Source organism: Pithys albifrons, chromosome 2, assembly GCF_047495875.1.
Source record: "Pithys albifrons albifrons isolate INPA30051 chromosome 2, PitAlb_v1, whole genome shotgun sequence".
NCBI lineage: Eukaryota > Metazoa > Chordata > Aves > Passeriformes > Thamnophilidae > Pithys > Pithys albifrons.
In genome coordinates this window covers 7,249,568-7,267,145 of record NC_092459.1, presented here as the reverse complement: position 1 = coordinate 7,267,145, position 17,578 = coordinate 7,249,568, and the positions used below count along the sequence as shown (strand labels likewise).

At 41.9% G+C, this 17,578-nt stretch overlaps 1 protein-coding gene across 2 annotated transcripts in view; it reads right to left on the bottom strand.

Annotated features, from left to right (window-relative positions):
• Positions 1–17,578, bottom strand: part of HS1BP3 (HCLS1 binding protein 3) — a 55,870-nt gene that overhangs the window by 3,490 nt on the left and 34,802 nt on the right. The window contains exons 5-7 of one of the 2 annotated variants that reach the window (XM_071548282.1): positions 13,145–13,296; positions 12,511–12,646; positions 1,125–2,785 (exon numbers count right to left, since the gene is read on the bottom strand). In XM_071548282.1, coding sequence (XP_071404383.1) covers positions 2,557–2,785; positions 12,511–12,646; positions 13,145–13,296 — 517 coding nt within the window. In that variant the 3' untranslated portion in view covers positions 1,125–2,556. Of the gene's footprint in view, positions 1–1,124; positions 2,786–12,510; positions 12,647–13,144; positions 13,297–17,578 lie in introns of those variants that run through there. The other variant, XM_071548283.1, reaches the window with a different exon arrangement.

The window sequence follows — 17,578 nt, the reverse complement described above, 5'->3', positions numbered from 1 at the left end:
GTGTCCTGACTTGTCTTGCTGCCACCCTCACTGGGCAGAGTTGTTCAGTCTGGAACAGAGACTCTCTTTCTGTGGTGATGAGAATTAGAGGTAACAGGATTAGCTGCAGGAAGGAACAGTTACGTCAAACTGTAGAAAAACATTTCTAACAGGATGGCAAAGCATTGTAATGGCACACCCAGGGGGGCTGTGATATCTCCAGTGATGCTCTCCAGACAGGTAAACTTTTAAGGACAGGTTAAAAAAATGACAGATAATTCCAGCATAATTATTGCCACTGCATGAATAATTCAGTGCCCATGTTCAGGTTTCTCTCCAGCCTAACCATGCTCAGCCACCATGTCCTGCCCTGGTACCTGCCTATTCTTCCAGCTGCAGCCTCACACCAGAGACACCTTGTCCCAGCCAACAAGAACTGCCACATAAGACAGATATTCCCACTCAGGACAGGACAGTGGATAAACGGGTCTCCCAGAGTGCTGCCAGTGTTTTTCTTCACTGATTTCTCTAATACACTTCAAGAAATCTTAATCCTTTTCCATTGCTGACCCCTCACGGAGGGTGAAGATCTGCACTCAAGCCTACTGATCATTAATGGCCTGCAGTTGGGTACTTTTAACAGTGTTCAGGACATGTGATGGGCTGTAGGCCAAAACCACAGAAATGCAAGCAGTGTCCCCAGATAGTGCTAAATAAAACGGAGACGATGATTCCTCAGCCCTCAGTTAAATAAACAGTGGCTGTTCATGACAGCAGGTGCTGCAACAGGAAGGCTGCCCTGAATTAATTTCTCCTGCCTGCTACTCCCTGCCAGCTCTCTGGCAAGTAATTTATTTTCTCCCCACTGCTTTTGCTCCCCTTTTGCAGGCTGGGATAAACAGGATTCCTAATTGCACCAGGACACTGTGGGAACAGACAGGATCAGGTACTACCTTTGCCCATATGTAGTTCTACCTTTAACTGCTCTCAAAGGAAATCTGACTGCAGCTACACTATTGGTTTAATACTTATTTATACTTTAACACCATGTAACACTCCTTGTGAGTTAAATGGAATCCATCCTTTAACTCTGATTTGTTGTTGCTGTACAACCTAGAGAACAACAACAATAACACCTGTGGGTTACCAAAATGCTTTATTATAGTAAAACACTGTACAGAGACAATAGCCAATGGCTACATTTTATCTGTGCCATCAAACCAAAAATACCTTTATAATATTTTCCATTGGCTTAAAAAGGAAGTACTAAGAGAAGTAATTTCATTATTAAAAAATATAGTGCTTTCTATTTATTTTTGCTCTATATTAGAAAGGCAAATATTGGGATAGTGATATGGCTTAAATATATTAAAAATTTTGCTCTGGGGAGCCTGTATTCACCTCTGGCTAGACCACACTTGGAATAAGTTCAGGAATCTCCTACATGACAGCAGGTACCAACCCACAATAGATGTAAATTCAGTATGTTCAACCAGAGTGCCTGAGCCAGGCAAGAAGAGGCACAGTCTGGGATGCCTATTCTATCATGGTTTTCTTTTCATGCATATTAAAATTTATCCAACACATTTCCTTATTTTTTTTTATTCTGGATAATTTCAAGTTTGTCCTTCCTCTTTTTAACCATTGCATAGTAAAGAAGAGCCTGCTGTTTTATCACAAAAAATCATTGTAGCTTTGTGGAATTAACCACCATGGCTGGTTCTTTTAAGTTTTGGGAAAAGTGAAGGAAAGGAGAGAAAGAGTGACTCTAGAGAGCAATTCAGAATTCTTCCACCTGCACTGAATCACTTCCTGGAGAAATCTCTCTCTTTCTCCACTAACTACAGGGGAAGCCCAGGAAGATTTGGTGGAAAAAAATTAGCCCTTGTGAATCTGGAGTCCTACAGCATTCAAACCTCCTATTGTACTGCAACATCTCTCTATGCCTAAGATGCACAGTCTGGTGTTTGCAGGCCTAAAGTTCTCTTATAAGTGGCATTTGTGCAGCAACTAAGGCAGCATAGTCAGGTTTAGCTGGGATTTCAATGCTTCTCTGAAATACAGAGGAACTATTACCCATACTTAGCAGTTCCTGTTAGAAATTACCAGAATATCATCAGGGAGGAAAAGGCTGCTACAAAAATGCACTGGATAAAAGGAAAATGGCCTTTCCAGTGAGCTGAAATACTCTGTCTAAAGATGACAGAAACAACAGCCTATCCTGCCTCAGACCATTTGCTGGACATTATTCACAGTTGTCATGTGTACAACATCATTTTCAATCAACTGGCCAAAACTAGTATGTTGATAGTAAATTAGCAGCAGACAATCTGTAGTGCTGCATCCTTGTCCATATTCCTTGTAAAATGCTGAAAAACTGAGGCAGCATTGTATCACAGCTGCAGTTTTGAAAACCTCTTGTTGAGGTTCTGCTACTCAAACTTGCTGCTCTGATATCCCAGGACATAAATGAGCACTGTGACAGTAAAAACACCTCGTCAATTCTTGCTTGTGTCACTTGAACTCACCAGGAGTTAGGGCCAAGAAGGCATCATAACATTTTAAAAATACATATGTTCAAAAAAGACTGGTATCTTCATTGTTGATAGATTCATTTTCCTGGATATACTGGAGAATGTCCACTTCATTCATTGTCTGAATCCTGTTTTCATTTGGCTTTGCCAGTGAAGATGAATTAGCACTTCTGGGGGCAACTGCTGGCTTCTGAAGCAGTGGTGGTTTTGGTGGTACCTTAGGTTTTGGTTTGGAGGTAACTTCCAAGAGTTTCTCAAAATCATCTGCAACTCTGGAATGGAAAGAAAACATCACTAAAATCTTGGGTTTCTGAATTGCTTTTTTTTTGTAAGAAAATACAATCTTTCAAAATGCAACTTTTTGCAGGAAAGGATCTACTTTGATGAATTTCTCTTTCCACAGAAGCTTTCATAAAACCTGTCTTTTTATAATGTGGCTTTTTTAAGTTAATTAATTTTACAGCATGTTTTCAAATGTCTAAATTAAAAGTAATTTGCAATTATCAAAAGAACTTAATTTTAGTTTGGGAACAAACGTTTTTAATTTGTGACAAGATGATTTGCTTCCCATAAATTTACATGGGAAAGTAAAATTTTTCTCATTCAGCTCTTCTTCCTCTTCATTCCCATTACCCAAAACTGAGATTGAGCATACCCATGCTCAATCATGAGAAACTGGAAACACTAATGGACCTAAAAATACTGTGTGCACATTTGCTTCCAGGAAACTGAAGAAGTTTTGTAATCTGTGACCATACACAACGAGCCCTTTTTGTGATAATTTCCCTCTGTTTCCTAGTGAAATACCCCAGGACACTCAAACATTTCAGGATATTTTCTACCTGCATTGATTGACCTTATCAGAGATGCAGTAAGTTGTGCGTGCCCAACTCTGTTCCCACATGAGTTGTTAAAGGTTTTGAGAGAATGCTTATAATAGATTGTCTTGTAATTCCAAGTTCTGCCTGCCTTTGAAAAGTGAGTATGTGGAGGAAAGGAAAAGAAGGATGCTCTCCAGTGGCTCCACTCACTGGGAACAGGATAACATGCAGGAGTCTAAGGAAAATGTCCTTTTAGTTTCTCCTTCTAAATGCCCTATAGGTAGGCAGTCCCTGGAGCACAAATGAGTCATTTCATATCAGGTGTTTTTTTGGTTCTTCCACTCATGTGTCTTATGTAACCAGAATCACAGAATCCTGAGTTGGGAGGGATCCATAAGGATCATTGAGTCCAACTCCTGGTCCTGCACAGGACACCCAAAGAGTCACACCACGTGCCTGAGAGCATTGTCCAAAATGTTAAGCTTGGTCCTGTGACCATTGCCATGGGGAGCCTGTTCCAGTGCCCAGCTACCCTCTAGGCTAATAAACTTTTCCTGATGATCTGTTCATATCTTCCTCACTGCCAGGCAATGAGGTCATTTTGGGGGGAGTGTTACTCAGATCCTTCTGAAATCTGTTGACTAAACGGGACAGTGATTCCTCCCTTTCCCTCACAGTTCACCAGTAGTCTAAGGAGAGATACTGTAAATGCCTCTAACACATGGCAGAACAAATGGCAGTGCTTTCTGCAGACAGTTAAAACAAAGTTAAGCTTTTTCATAATTTGGGAAGAAACTGATGAGGGCAACTGTCCAGGACCATAGGGAACATGATCAACAGAAGAACCAGCCTCACAGAGACACTCTACTCCTCCATCCCTAATGAATATTGTTTCAATGCTAAAACTACTGGTACTTCAAAAGCTCCAGTCCCCTCTGCTAAGGATCCCACTATTACCAAGATAAACTGCATGATTTCAAGGGTTTCTTTTTTGTGTTCACCCTCATTAAAAGCTGTGGGGAACTTACAATTGTACTGCCCAGGCTGAGAAAAACTACCCTCACCATGACCCAGCCATAAATTCAACACAGATTAGCCTACATTTTCTGCTGTACAGACAGTCAGAACTCTTTTAGGTAAAACCATTCCTGAAGTTAGATAGATCTTTTTGCAACTCCCAAAGGGAATCTAAAAAGAATCAGTCTTAACCAAGGCTATGCTTGTAAAATCAATTGCCTAAACAGTGATATCTAAAACTAGGAAATACCTAAACAGACCAACTGATGAACAGAGGTCTATGACCCCAGAGCTCTACCTGCGGTATTCCAGCAGGCAACTCCTCAAATTTCATCCTCCAAATAACTCTGAAGATTATAGTCTCTTTTATTTAGATAAGATTTCTGATGTCTTGTAGTTTCCATGATTACCTGTGGGTGACACATCCCACTTAACTTACAAAACACACTCTATGTATTTCTGAATTTCTCATTTACATAGAAGAAATTAATTTCATTTAAGACTAGGCCTTTCTGTTTGATGCAAACTCTGATATCCAAGAGATATCCCACCTGTGATCACATTGCCAAGACATGTTCTTGTTCTCTTTGCTGTGTAATAAACAAAACATGTTAGGGCTGGTATTTCTGAAGTCTTGCTTGCTTTAGCTGATCTGATGCCTCCCTTCTTGGCATAAACAAATACTGAATGAATCAGTATCCATGTCATAAAGTTCTGGTCATAAATAACAGAAAGTATAATAAACACAGAACAATACACAATACACATACAGACCATATGGGGAAGCATGATTTTGAAGTAGGTGCACTGCCCAGAAGGGGCAGCAGTAAATCCAGCTCATTAACCTGATCAGATGGTACAGCTTCCCAAGTTCTCTAGAGCTGTGTGGCTCTATACTAACTTCTGTGCTAACTACAGCAACAAAATCACTCAGCACAGCCGAAAAATCCCCCCAAAAGGATCCAGTCCAATAGGTTGCTGGTTTTTTAGGCAGTGGGGTTTTGATACTGTGCTTTTAAGCCAAAGATTCTGCTGGAGATGATTTTTCGAAGTCTGGAATCTGTTCACATTAATTCCCTGTTTTAGTCCTGGACTTTTTCAATACCTTGGTTAGACAGAAGTCTCTTACAGAGAACACAGCAGATAATATGTGGTCTTTGTCTCAAACTGCTTTTCAGTGCTGCAGTGATAGGCAAAGTCTTTGATCCACTGCCATTTGATCATGTGAGACACAACTGTCTTTGCAAAACTAAAGAGGTAAAATGCAAAATGCCTCAGGCAGAGAAAGAACAAGGACTACTATTTCTTGAGAAGCAAATGAATTGTTACAGTGCATAACTACTACCATATTTAACTCCAGGCCAGGAGGAGGAAGAAAAAAATCAAGAGACTCTTCTGAAACAAGATTAAAGGAAGAACCTTCCCTCCTCCATCTTTTTATAGACCACCAGGCACAGAATCCATGTAATTAATCATTCTTTAATTAGTCTCTTTTTCTGTAATGAAAAAGCAGTGCCACATTGTTTAAAATTTCTGCCATACTGTTGTGCTGATTCACAGACCCTATTGGTGTAAATTCTCTTTGTTTCCAGACACAGAAAGGAATCAAAACTCTTACTGAAGAAAGGCTGTCACAAAGCCCTACAACATAACTGCCAGCATGTGGACTTCAGGACAGAAAACGAGTTCTGACTTCCTGGAGACAGACGCAGCTGCCATCTGAACATCAACATTTTATATGCCACTTCTCTGAAGTCTGTCCTGTCTCTCTGGACAAGACCTTTGGGACAGTGATGACTATGTGCATGGACAGCATCTAACACGATGGGAAGAATGACCTCTGCTCGCTGGGAATGCTCTAATGAGGAGAATCAAGTTACAAAAGCCAGAGACAAAGACTCCCATAATTTGCTTAAGTATCCAAAAGGCTTATGCTTGAAGCTCTGTTGTGCAATTAATTGCAGTGCTTGCAAAATAGACTTTTATCTTTCCCCATCTTACTATCTTTATTTTGTCTGGTGTTAAGTTCAAGTACAAGAGATACCTTACTGAAGCCTTGAGGGGTGGTGTAATATCACATCTATAACTTGGGAAAAGACTTGGGCCCAAAAATAGGCAGGAGCCTTAAAAGTATCTGTGGACCATCACTGCTGCTATGGTCAGCAGAGACAGTCTGATGTCTAGCAAGAGAAACACAGAGGCTGGAGTTAACCACAGGAATGCCAAGGACTGGGGGCCATGTAAAAGGTATCTCTCTCTCTTCCTGATTCAGCTTTCTCCTGCAATCCATTACAGGTAAATTCTCACTGGTATTTTACCCAGGGCAAGGAAATGTGTCTGGACACTAGAATGTGAGCATGAGTACTGCTGAAATTCTACAAGAACCACTGGCACAGCTTTGGTCTGGGACAAATTAGCTCTCCTCCAAAAAACTCTCTAGAACAACTCTGGCACAGCACAGGGACCATTCCCAGGAGGCAGCTGCATACATTCACCTTGTTCTGCAGTTGGAGAGAGTCCCAACAGCATGGATGCAGTCCATGGTGCTTCCTGGCCAAGAGGCGGAGAACAGGCTCATTAGCACAGGTAAGTCCTACATGCACATGCCCACAGGCCCTCTTAGGAAAACAGCCTGCTGGTTACATCACTCACCCGGGAAATGAGATAAGTCAATTTTTCCAGTCTGAAAAACATTTAAAACTCTGTCTCCTGCTTCTCTAAAATGTTCCCTAATCACCAGACAAAGGCACAGCTGGGGCAGGGGAAAGCAGGCAGCTTTTGCCTGCTGAGCCAATAATGTCTTGTCAAAAATGCAAACAACCCGGAGCAAGGTGGTTAAAATCTGGCGAGTCTCAAGTCCGGTAAAAACATCTCTTCCTAGACCAGGACTTGGGTCACCTCTCTGCACTGTTCTAGACAACCCATACATGTTCCTAAGGGAGGGGCAAGGATGCGTCCTGTCTGGCAAAAGGCTTTTTATTCTGTTGGCCAGATTTACTTTATAGCTGTTCCAGTGTTCATAGGTAGCATCCCTATATATGAAGAATTAAATGAAGAAAATAAATGCTTGAAAACCAACACAGAAGAATTTATTTGTTTACTGTAACCTACTGCATCCAAATCAAAGACATTTCCCCACAGTTAGGTCACAGTTAGCAAGCAAGAGAAATTGCCCTGGAGTGGTCAGGAAAATTCTGACTTAGGAACTGCAACCTCCCTACCACCTGCCCATCACCCACATAACCCTCTGCCCAAAGGATGGGGATTTAAATCCTCTGAAGTTTCTCAAGGCTCTTTCCCCAACTGTAGTGCTGTTCTTGCACCCCAAGGACAATGAAAAAGCATTGATGATGGAGACAGTGCCCCACATGACTTCTGGCTAGTATGGAGACTAAGTGTTATTCTCTGAATTCAGCATCTGCTAATGCCTGCTGAAAGGAGATTACACCAAGTTTTTCTGTTTCAGGGGTGGCAACAGTGTCTTGACAAAACTGAAGCTGACAAACCTCTAGTCACAGAATCTTCTGAGTTGGAAGAGATCCACAAGGATCATCAAGTCCAACTCTTCAGTGAATGGCCCATATGGGGATCAAACCCATGACCTTGGCATTATTAACACCACACTCTAACCAACTGAGCTAATCTCGGGGTCTGTATGGACTGAATGTGTTGGGAATGGACAGTGTTAGGATGTGGTTTCCTAAACAGCTTCAGCCTCTAAGCCTATAATGCTCCTGAAAGGGTTATCAGTGTAATCCTAAGAAACAACACACCGGGTCTGCCATTACAGGGCAGCAAAACTGGGATCCTGCTGCTGCTTTTCTCAGCACTGGAAAAAGACAAATGTTGTGCTGACAGCTGCTTCCTTCCATCCCAACTCCCTATTCATTATCAAAGGTGAAGCTAATTAAATCTCTCCTAAAAAGCTGCTCAGACAACTGCGATAATTATTTCAGGCTAGGATGTGTGATAATTTATGTAATTCTGTGGGCCCACAGAGCTGCTGCAACATTCACAGGATCAATTCCAGCATTGGTTTTCCACAAAAACCTGATCCATCACACCAGACAGGCATGATTTAGATTAATGAGGTAGAGGATACATGCCTGCAGGGCTATGATCTCACTGGCATAAGGGAGTCATGGTGGGATGGCTCCTATGACTGGAGTGTTGGAATGGAAGGATACAGGCTCTTTAGGAACAACACGCAGGGGAGGTGAGAAGGGACTGTCACTCTCTGTATCAATGGAGCTCAGTCTGGGGAAGTACGAGGAGCCATCTAGAAACTTATGAGTCAGGACTGAAGGGAGGGCAGGGACAGGTGACATTATAGCAGGGGTCTGTTGTAGGTGACCTGGCCAGGAAGACTACATGGATAAGGTCCTCTATAGACCCAGCAGCATCATGTTCATAAACCTTGGTCCTCACAGAGGACTTCAAACACCCCGATATATGTTGGAAGGACAACCAGCAGGCCAAAAGCAACCCAGGATATTCTGAAACATGTTGAGGCCAACTTACTTCTCCAAGTGACAGAGGAGCCAACAAGGAGAGGTGCTATGCTAGACCTTATTCTCATCAACAAGGAGGGGCTGGTGGGGAACGTGAAGCTCAAGGGCAGCGTTGGCTGCAATGGCCATGTAATGGTGGAGTTTCAGTCTCTCAGGGCAATTCAAGAGTGTGCTAGAAAGCTCACTTCCCTGGATTTCAGCAGAGCAGTCTTTGGGGATCTGCTTGGTGGAGTACCATGGGATAAAGCCCTGGAGAGAAAAGGGGCCCAAAATATCTGGTAAATATTCAAGAATAACCTGCTCCAAACTCAGGAGCAATGCATTCCAACAAAGAGAAATCAGGCAAAACCACCTGGTTACCTATCCCTCTCTTTCTCAAAGCACACTTCATGAAGGAAGAGTATGACATGCTTCTGTATTCCTGAAGGCAACACAATGGGACTTGACCTTACAGGTTCCTATCACAGCAATTATCCCTTTTCCACAGGTTCTGGAAGGACATGAAGTATAGACACCTCACTAATGTATCATGGTGGACCTAGTGGTAGGAAAACAGTGCCTGCATCTACAATGCCACTGGTTAGGGTTGAGGTAGCTCAGCAAGATTTCCCATCACCATCACTAAATAACTGTCAGTAGGCCAAGAAATTAATAACCAGTAAAAGGCTGGTCAATGGATGAGAAGAGGGAAGATATTTGTTTGAATGGACATGGGTATTTTACCATAAAAAGAAATCCTCCATTATATTTACAAAGAAGTTGTTTCTTCTCAATGCTTGTGGTGATTCTATTTAAAACAGTAATAATTCTCATTTCATATGAGCAGGTATTCACAGAGAACACAGTCTTCAGTTTGCAATAAGAACATTTATCATATTCTCTTCTCCCTCACGTTGTGACAAGCACAGCCCACGCACATTTTGCAGACTTGTCTCTCTAACAGTCTCTGCCGTAAGAGTTACAGTCACTGCTGAGGATTCACTGCTGTGCTGCTGCTGCTACAACCACCCAGGTACCATAAAGCCCACTAAGGATTTGGTTGCTCCTGTGTTCTGCTCTGAACAGTATCATTTTCCCATCTCCGCTTTGGAAGAAGAAGGTTCTGCCTCCCTCTGCCTTAGGCAGTGCTTTCTCATCTCTGCCCATGATTTACAGTCAGACACTTCTCAGACATGTCACATGCACCTCAGCAGACCCTGTAGCACATATGGATGTTCACTGCACAAGTGAGGAGCTCCCACATTTGCATTATTCAGCTAATCCATCAGTGTACAGTGAACATGTCCAGGTTTCTGACCTGCTGGAATCAGAGCTCAGGACAGTCTTAGATCCTAATAAAATGCGTCCAGGCAAATTTCTGTGTGGTATAACAAAGTATGTTCAACAGACCCAGATGTTTCTGTTTTCCTCCAGTAGCTTATACAGTTCCAGTCCACTAAAGCAATGGCTTGTCACAGCTTCTAATTTGATCTGAGGGCTGGGGAGAGATTTCTTCAGTTCCCTCTGGGAAAGGAGAGTACTTGTCAACACCTTTGGGGCAAATGTAAAACTTATTCTTAGGCCTCAAAATATGCTTTAGCTCCCATGCCAGGGAGGTTGCAAGGTTCAGCTCAAGTTGAACGTTTCCTCTCATCACAAATGGACACTGCCTGGAAAGGAGACTCTCGCACTGCCCTGCAAGAACATGTAACACCAGTCTGGTGGTAAGGGAAGGTGGGAGATGATTGAAATCCTGCCTCCAAATTTATTATAGTTCTGCTAAAGCTGAACACTGAAAAAAGTGCATTGTGCACAACCACTCGAGAAAGTTTTGCTGTGGGACTTTAGGTGACTGCAAAGAATTTACACAGAGGTGAGGTGGAGTGTTGGATAGATTAGGTTAAAAGAGCACTACCACTCCTACCCCTGCTTTGACAGCAATTTCTCCTTTACCACCAAATTCCTTGCACTCAATCCAGCAGCTCTCTATGATATGCAGATAACACCATGACCTAGGTTTACCAGGGGTATTTCAGAAGGTCTTAGGCACCTGAACAGGTCAACAGATCCTGACCTATCTGCCTATACCTCTTGCACAGCCAGAAGTTGCCTCTGGATTCCCATAGCAACTTTCCCATTGGACCACTGGCATAATTTTCTGCTTCATTAACATGCATTCATTTTCAGTTGGATCTTGATGACTTGTCAGCTACTGAAAGCACTGAGACAAATCAAGGATAAATGAAAACAACTGGAATTTAAAAGAAATGGAATCTTTTCCCATGGGTATCTGTAACCATCTGAGTGTGTTGCAGTCACTGATGACCCAAAATGATCTAAAAGCATGGTCTATTGGTCTCAGAGCAGACTTCAGAGACTCTTCTCTGCCACACAGGAAAAGAACATATATAATCCAAAACACATCAACATGACAGATGGAAAGGCTCTCTCTAGTGGATGAAAACGCAAGGACTGCATTTGAAAAAGCACTTCCAGCCAAATGAACACTCTGGATCAAGGGCTGTGTGCTGAGATCCCCAGCAGAGAAAAGCAAACATGAAAATAAAGCAAGCACATACGTGTTTGGTCCCAATAAGCCACTGCACTGAATCAGGTCATGTCCTGCCCCATCAGCTTCTATAAACATCAGGTGAGCTGTCAGGATGTAATGGAAGATGGCACCCAACCCAATATAACCTTTGTTTAAAGTGAGCCAGGTATTACTGTTGAGGTAGCGAGCACTTCTGCATGTGTAGAAAGCAACAGCTGCAAAATTACCTGCTTCAGGAGAAGTTTGAAACCACACACAGCTTCTCTCTCCTGGGTTTAGTACCTGCTGTGGAAATCATACATCCTAACAGGAGCTGGCTGGCACAAATTAGCACTGGAAGCAGGCTGCCCTCATCATTCAGGTGCCAGCCTAAAATCCAGAAGGCATGAATTTGAGTCATTACTGCAGCACAGATTCCCTGGTGATGGTGGTCTTTCTGGGCATTGTCTCCTTGCTTGATCTCTAGAGGATTATCAGTGCAGGCAAACTAGTCTTGTGAGAGAGATGTCAGGGATAAAACATGATGTGCTGTTATGTTCCACTGCTGCACTATCAAGGAGGAAGCAATACATTATTTCCTCTTGTAACTCTGAGCTCCAGTTCTCCTTTCCACTAGATTAAAAGTTAAATGCAGGGTGATAAAGACTTTAATGAGAGTTCTTTACTGCTGTGGAGGTATGCCTAGGATTCCTCCTGGAAGCATGCACAGAAGTCTGTGAGCCATCAGCATAAAATCATTCCTGCTGTGGTAAGAGCCCCTGATTTCACCTCCCTGAAGCTGATCTGCTCTGTCTCTGGGCTTTGATCCTCACTTTTCAAAATGGAGGTCTGGTTCCTCATGGATAGTCTGCAGAAAGCAGCATCATCATATTAGAAAACAAGAACTAGACAGCATGCCTGGGGCCTTCAAGCCACTTCGTTTGGAGTCCCAGAATAATATCTTGCACCTCACCTTTCTCAAAGGGTCTTCCCACTTTCCTTTTCAATGTTTATGATTTCCAAGCTCTATGACACATCTTACATGTTACTTGTCATTACAAGTATTGATTCACAGTTTGCACTCCAAGTATTTAAGCTTTCCGCTCATTCATCCTACATGACAGATTTAAGATGAGTACCTCAGCAGCTCCTTGGTGTCCTCCTCAGGACCCCAACTCAGCACAGATTTGCTGTTCTCACAGGCAGCTGGGAGCAGCAGTGAGTCACCCAGTCTCACCGCACCACCAAGGTCTGGATCTTCAAATAATTTCAGATCTGGAAAGGGGAATCACAAAACCCTATGTTAGATCATGCTATGTAACACAATACTTGCACTAACACTGGCTTGTAAATCTGCTACTGGTCTAAAAAAACAGATCATGTAGACAATTATTTTTTTAAAAAAAGATTTCCAATCCACAAATTGCAGTGACAATTTGCACTCTCAGGGGCTTGGTAAATCTCCTTTGCCCTTGCACTCAGCAGTAGATCACACTACTCTTGTTAGTGTCGCTTGAGTTTACTGTGGGATAGCCAGCTTACACAGACCTTAATACCCCAGTTCAAAAGGTTTACAGTGAACAGCTATGGGGGCTGCATGGGTCTTACTCCTTTTGAATGATTCTAGATGATTCTGCTCCGCTGAAAATTTACCTTAACATTCCCAAGTCATTATTTAGCATGTATATTCTGTATCACCATAACTTAAAAGCTCTATTATACACATGCTTTAGATAAAAAATCTGCATATATGCAAATATAAAACAGATTTACTCTCTTTCATCTTCTTTCTGGGACCAAGAGGTAAGAAATCTTTTTCTGGGCCAAAGAGTCCTTCATCTGGATCCACTTCCTCTTCAAAAAGGGTTAATTTGGGCTTCTCTTCCTTGGTTGGAGGAATAGGTGCCTTTTTTGCTTTTTTAGTTCTAAAGAGAAAAGAAAGTCAGCTGCAACTCCTTATTTAACGAGGAAGATTTATGGCTAGAAAGTCTCATCAGCTGAAAATAGATGGTGGAAAGCTAGGAAAGGTCTAGAGAAAGGTGTGCAGACATCTGTTAGTCACCGGCAGAAATGGGATCCAGAGCTGGAGGGACTGATGTAGTGTACATGTACCCATGTTGCGTATTCTTAAGAACTGTCAAGAAGCCCAATGGGACTGGGAAGAGCAGGGCTAACAATGCTGTACTGTGCAAACTGACACTCAAACCCATTCGTCTTACGTAGCTTCACTCCTCCCACATAGAAAGCTTAAAACAAGAAAGAAGGCCAGTTTCAGCAACACAGTCATAAATGGACAGAAGGGATGGCTTGAAAAACAAAGTGCAGGTTGATCCATTGCATTGGGCCCTCTGGGCAGGAATTTAAAAATTTCTTTGGCTCCATTTCCTTGCAAGTTCCTGCTGCTGTTCATGATCGCTGCATACTTCTTCCAAAAAGGTGTCAGACGCTCCCCTCATCTCCAGAGATGTGCTATGAGACCACAGCACCTTTAAGTTGAAGCAATCAGTAACTGGAAGAGACTTGGTGGACAGGCTGTTATTTGCAGAATTTACAAATGTCAATCAGTACTTTCTTGAACCAAGGACAGGATTAACTTCCTCTAAATTTAGTCTTCTAAAAATCTGACAGTGAGACAGTTAATTTTTAGGCTTCTTCTCACTCAGCGGGAAGAGACACACATCTCCATAGGGAAATGAATCCCATGTATTTTGAACACTGATCTTTGGATACAATAAATCTCTGAAGATCACATCATCTCCCCACTGTCTGGAGAAGGAAGCTAAAAGCTAGTCTGGATTACAGGCTTCCTCTGCACATGGCTTGAACAAGGAGAGTTGAATCTCCTTCCAAGAGCAGAGTGAAAAGCATGTGCTGCTTAGTCTCACACCCAGGACTGAAGCTTCACTGGCTGAAGCCACAAGGCAGTTCTCAGAATAAGGCAGCTCGAGTTACAAGGCAAAGCACAGGGTATAAAAAAGAAAGTTTACAGAACGGGACAAAATCTTTGGGTGAAAAGTCCAATTCAAACTAAGCTGAAGGAGAAGCATTCTTTAGGACTCTATGTCCTTACTAAGTAATTGCCGTATTTCAGAGATCTTCAGATCCTCACAGCAGTCTTGCCCTTGCAATTCCTAAGGTAGCCCCTTTGAGGCCTCTTACAATAGAAGATCTGATCTTCTTTGCAGAGAGCAGGTCAGGTTTCAGTCTAGAGCAAACCCAATTATCAGCACTTAACATGCCACAGTCATCAAAAACTAAAAACAGGGTCAAAAGATTATATATACATTCCAACTACATCAAAGAATCTTGTAAAATCCTCTTCCGATTACAGCTGCACACAAGAGTGGAGTTCAGTTACTTCCAGCTATTTTCACAAGTTTTTTATCAACAAAATAGAACCCATGGATGATATTACCTTGCTACCACCATTTTGTCTCAGCAATGGCCAATGCTGCACTTTGGAGGCCTAAGAACAAAGGCCATGCAGAACTTAAATATGGTTTTATTTGGAAATATACCCTATTTGATACAGTAAAGGTATCTGCAGTTGTCAGTAACTAGTTTGCTGAACTATTTATGACACAAACCTTAATTTTAAAGCAGGAGAAACTTCCACTAATTTCTTTTTTTTTGCATTCATATTCATTACAGATATGCTGTGAGTGACTTCTGAATTTGAGCTACTTTTGAAAGCTCAGCTCCAAGGAACTACTTCAGACTGAAGTATTTGTAAAAGAGTCTTCTTCCAAAACCTGACAAAATCTAAAGTTATAATATGTACAAATCAGACATCTTTCACTCAGGATTTCTACACAAACTCGATTCATTGCTTTATTAACTGTGGTAAGGAATCTATCACTCAAATGAACCTCAGTATTAAAGTAAAACAAAAAACCAAGAAACATTATATGTAACCACTAAAACAGGAGAACAGTGAGACTGAGTCTTTCAGAGCTAATTAAAAATAGATTAAAAATAAAATTAGTAGACATAAATAAACCCAACCTGCTAGGGAAGAAGCAACCTTTATTTGTAAAATTCATACCTTGTAAAGTATTCTTTGAGAGGTGAATGACAATATAAATGCAGATTTGCTAACCTACAGAATTCCAAATATCCCTTGTCCATTCAGAGAGTTACAACAGCTGTCCTGATGCATAAGAACCTGTTATGAAACAGATACTTATATACACAAGCCAGCACATTTCCAAGCAACAGGTCTCCACCCCAGTGAAGTTAAGAAGGAGTTTACTAATAGTTTGCTGAAGTATTTACAGGAAAGTTTACCAGTATGGTGGGAAATATCGAAGAAAGGGAAGAGAATCATAAAAAGTGTCATAAAGAACAGCATGTGAAACAAAAATACTTGAACTGAAAGGTCCTGGTAACAACCCTCTGTTTTCAGTCTAGCCACCAAACCTGCCCACTGACATGGGCTCACTCTGTTTTGGCAGGAAACTGCACTGGCAGAAACAGAGCACAGGGTCAAACCCACAGGGCTTGACCTGCTACCAGCAGGAACATGAGGAAGTTGTTTTTCTGACTTCTAGTTGTTTCCCCTCACTACCATTCTAAGGAAGCCACAGTCAGACTGCCAAGTAATTCCAACATATCCATAGAGGGACTCTGTTGAGGTCAGTCTTTAACTGGGAAACAGGATTCCCACGGTTCTGTATTTAGCTGTGTCAGTCAGACTGCACACTGTTGAGCAGAGCTCAGTGGATGAGGACAGGTGAGTAAGACATTTCAGAGCCTGTCCGAATTCCTGTTTCAGCATCAGCTGCAGATGGCCTGAGTGTGCATCTGCCTGCCCTCTCATCCCCTCTCTACATGTTCCTGCTACCTTCCCCATAAGCAGTGACTTAGTTGGAACTGAGCTGATTGTGAAACCATAAGCTGGTAGCCCTTCAGAGGAGAACTCAAAAGGATATTTAATTTGATGATCATGATGTACCAGAGTGAAGTAAACTAGTGCGGGGATGCAGAGTCTTTGGGAAGAAAGAAATGAAGTAACATTTGGCCTTTCAAAGTATTACTGTACTCAAGCTCTGCACCTCATTAGCATCTTCTTCATACATCATGCTCACAACCTTGGCATCTGACATTTTGAAACTACCAGCATCCAGCTGCTGGAGGATGACCTGTGTCATTGCTATTTCTTTGCTGCTGAAACAAGTGAACCTTTGGAACGTCACTCAAGTGAATTTTAAAAATCTCAACAAGAACCAAACCAGCCCAAAGGAAGATGTATCCTTTGTTCACAGAAACTACTTACCTAGTTGAGCCTACTCAGTTCTATACAGGAAGCACTGTGAGAATGACTCAGATAACACTGCTGTCTCCTGCTCTGACCTCCTAACTGACATGGACCAAAACTGGATGATCAAAAATTAGAGTATATCAATCCATATAGTCAGGCTGCTGGCATACTTGAAACTCCAGCTGAGACTCCTGGTTCCCAAACGATTCTCAAATCACCCAAGAAAATGTCAACAAAATCCTGTAAGCAAAGACAGTTTCAAACCTAAGCCATTTTGTGAGCACAATTCTCCTGTTACTGTTTACCAAACACAATGTAGGTCACTCATTTGGCAGGCTCCAGGTCTCACTAGCACTGCAATAATGCAAATATGCTTTCTGGTCAGCTGTAGAAAAGAGCAACAAGGATGACCAAGACACTCCAAAGTCAGAAGATTTCCAGACCTGTGTGTGTGATAGCTGTATTATGAATCATTGGATCTGCAGATCTAGCTCTTGGTAACATGTGGCTTAAATCATAGAGTGTGTCTACTGTGCTCTCCACAAAAGCATCCCTAATCCATGATTACTGCTGGGTAAAACAGTGAATGTTGCCATCAGAGTATGTGAAATCTCTGCACACTGACAAAAAATTACAGAACATATTATTCTGAAAATATGACCATCTCCTTTTTATAGAAATAAAAGTATGCTCCAGGAAAGAAATGTTACCATAATCTTTAAAAAAATACTTATTCAGAATAAACATACTCCTATCTTAGGTTTCCATAGGATTTTACAAGGGAAGAGCTCTCTAATATAAACCAACACCTCAACTCCTACAAATCTACGTTCAGCCTTGAACAAAAGACCTACAGCTAAAACAGCAGCAATATTAACACATCTTCTTGAAAATCATGTCTGAAAAACAAAGAACCTATACACTAGTTCCTGCGGAAAACAAAATGT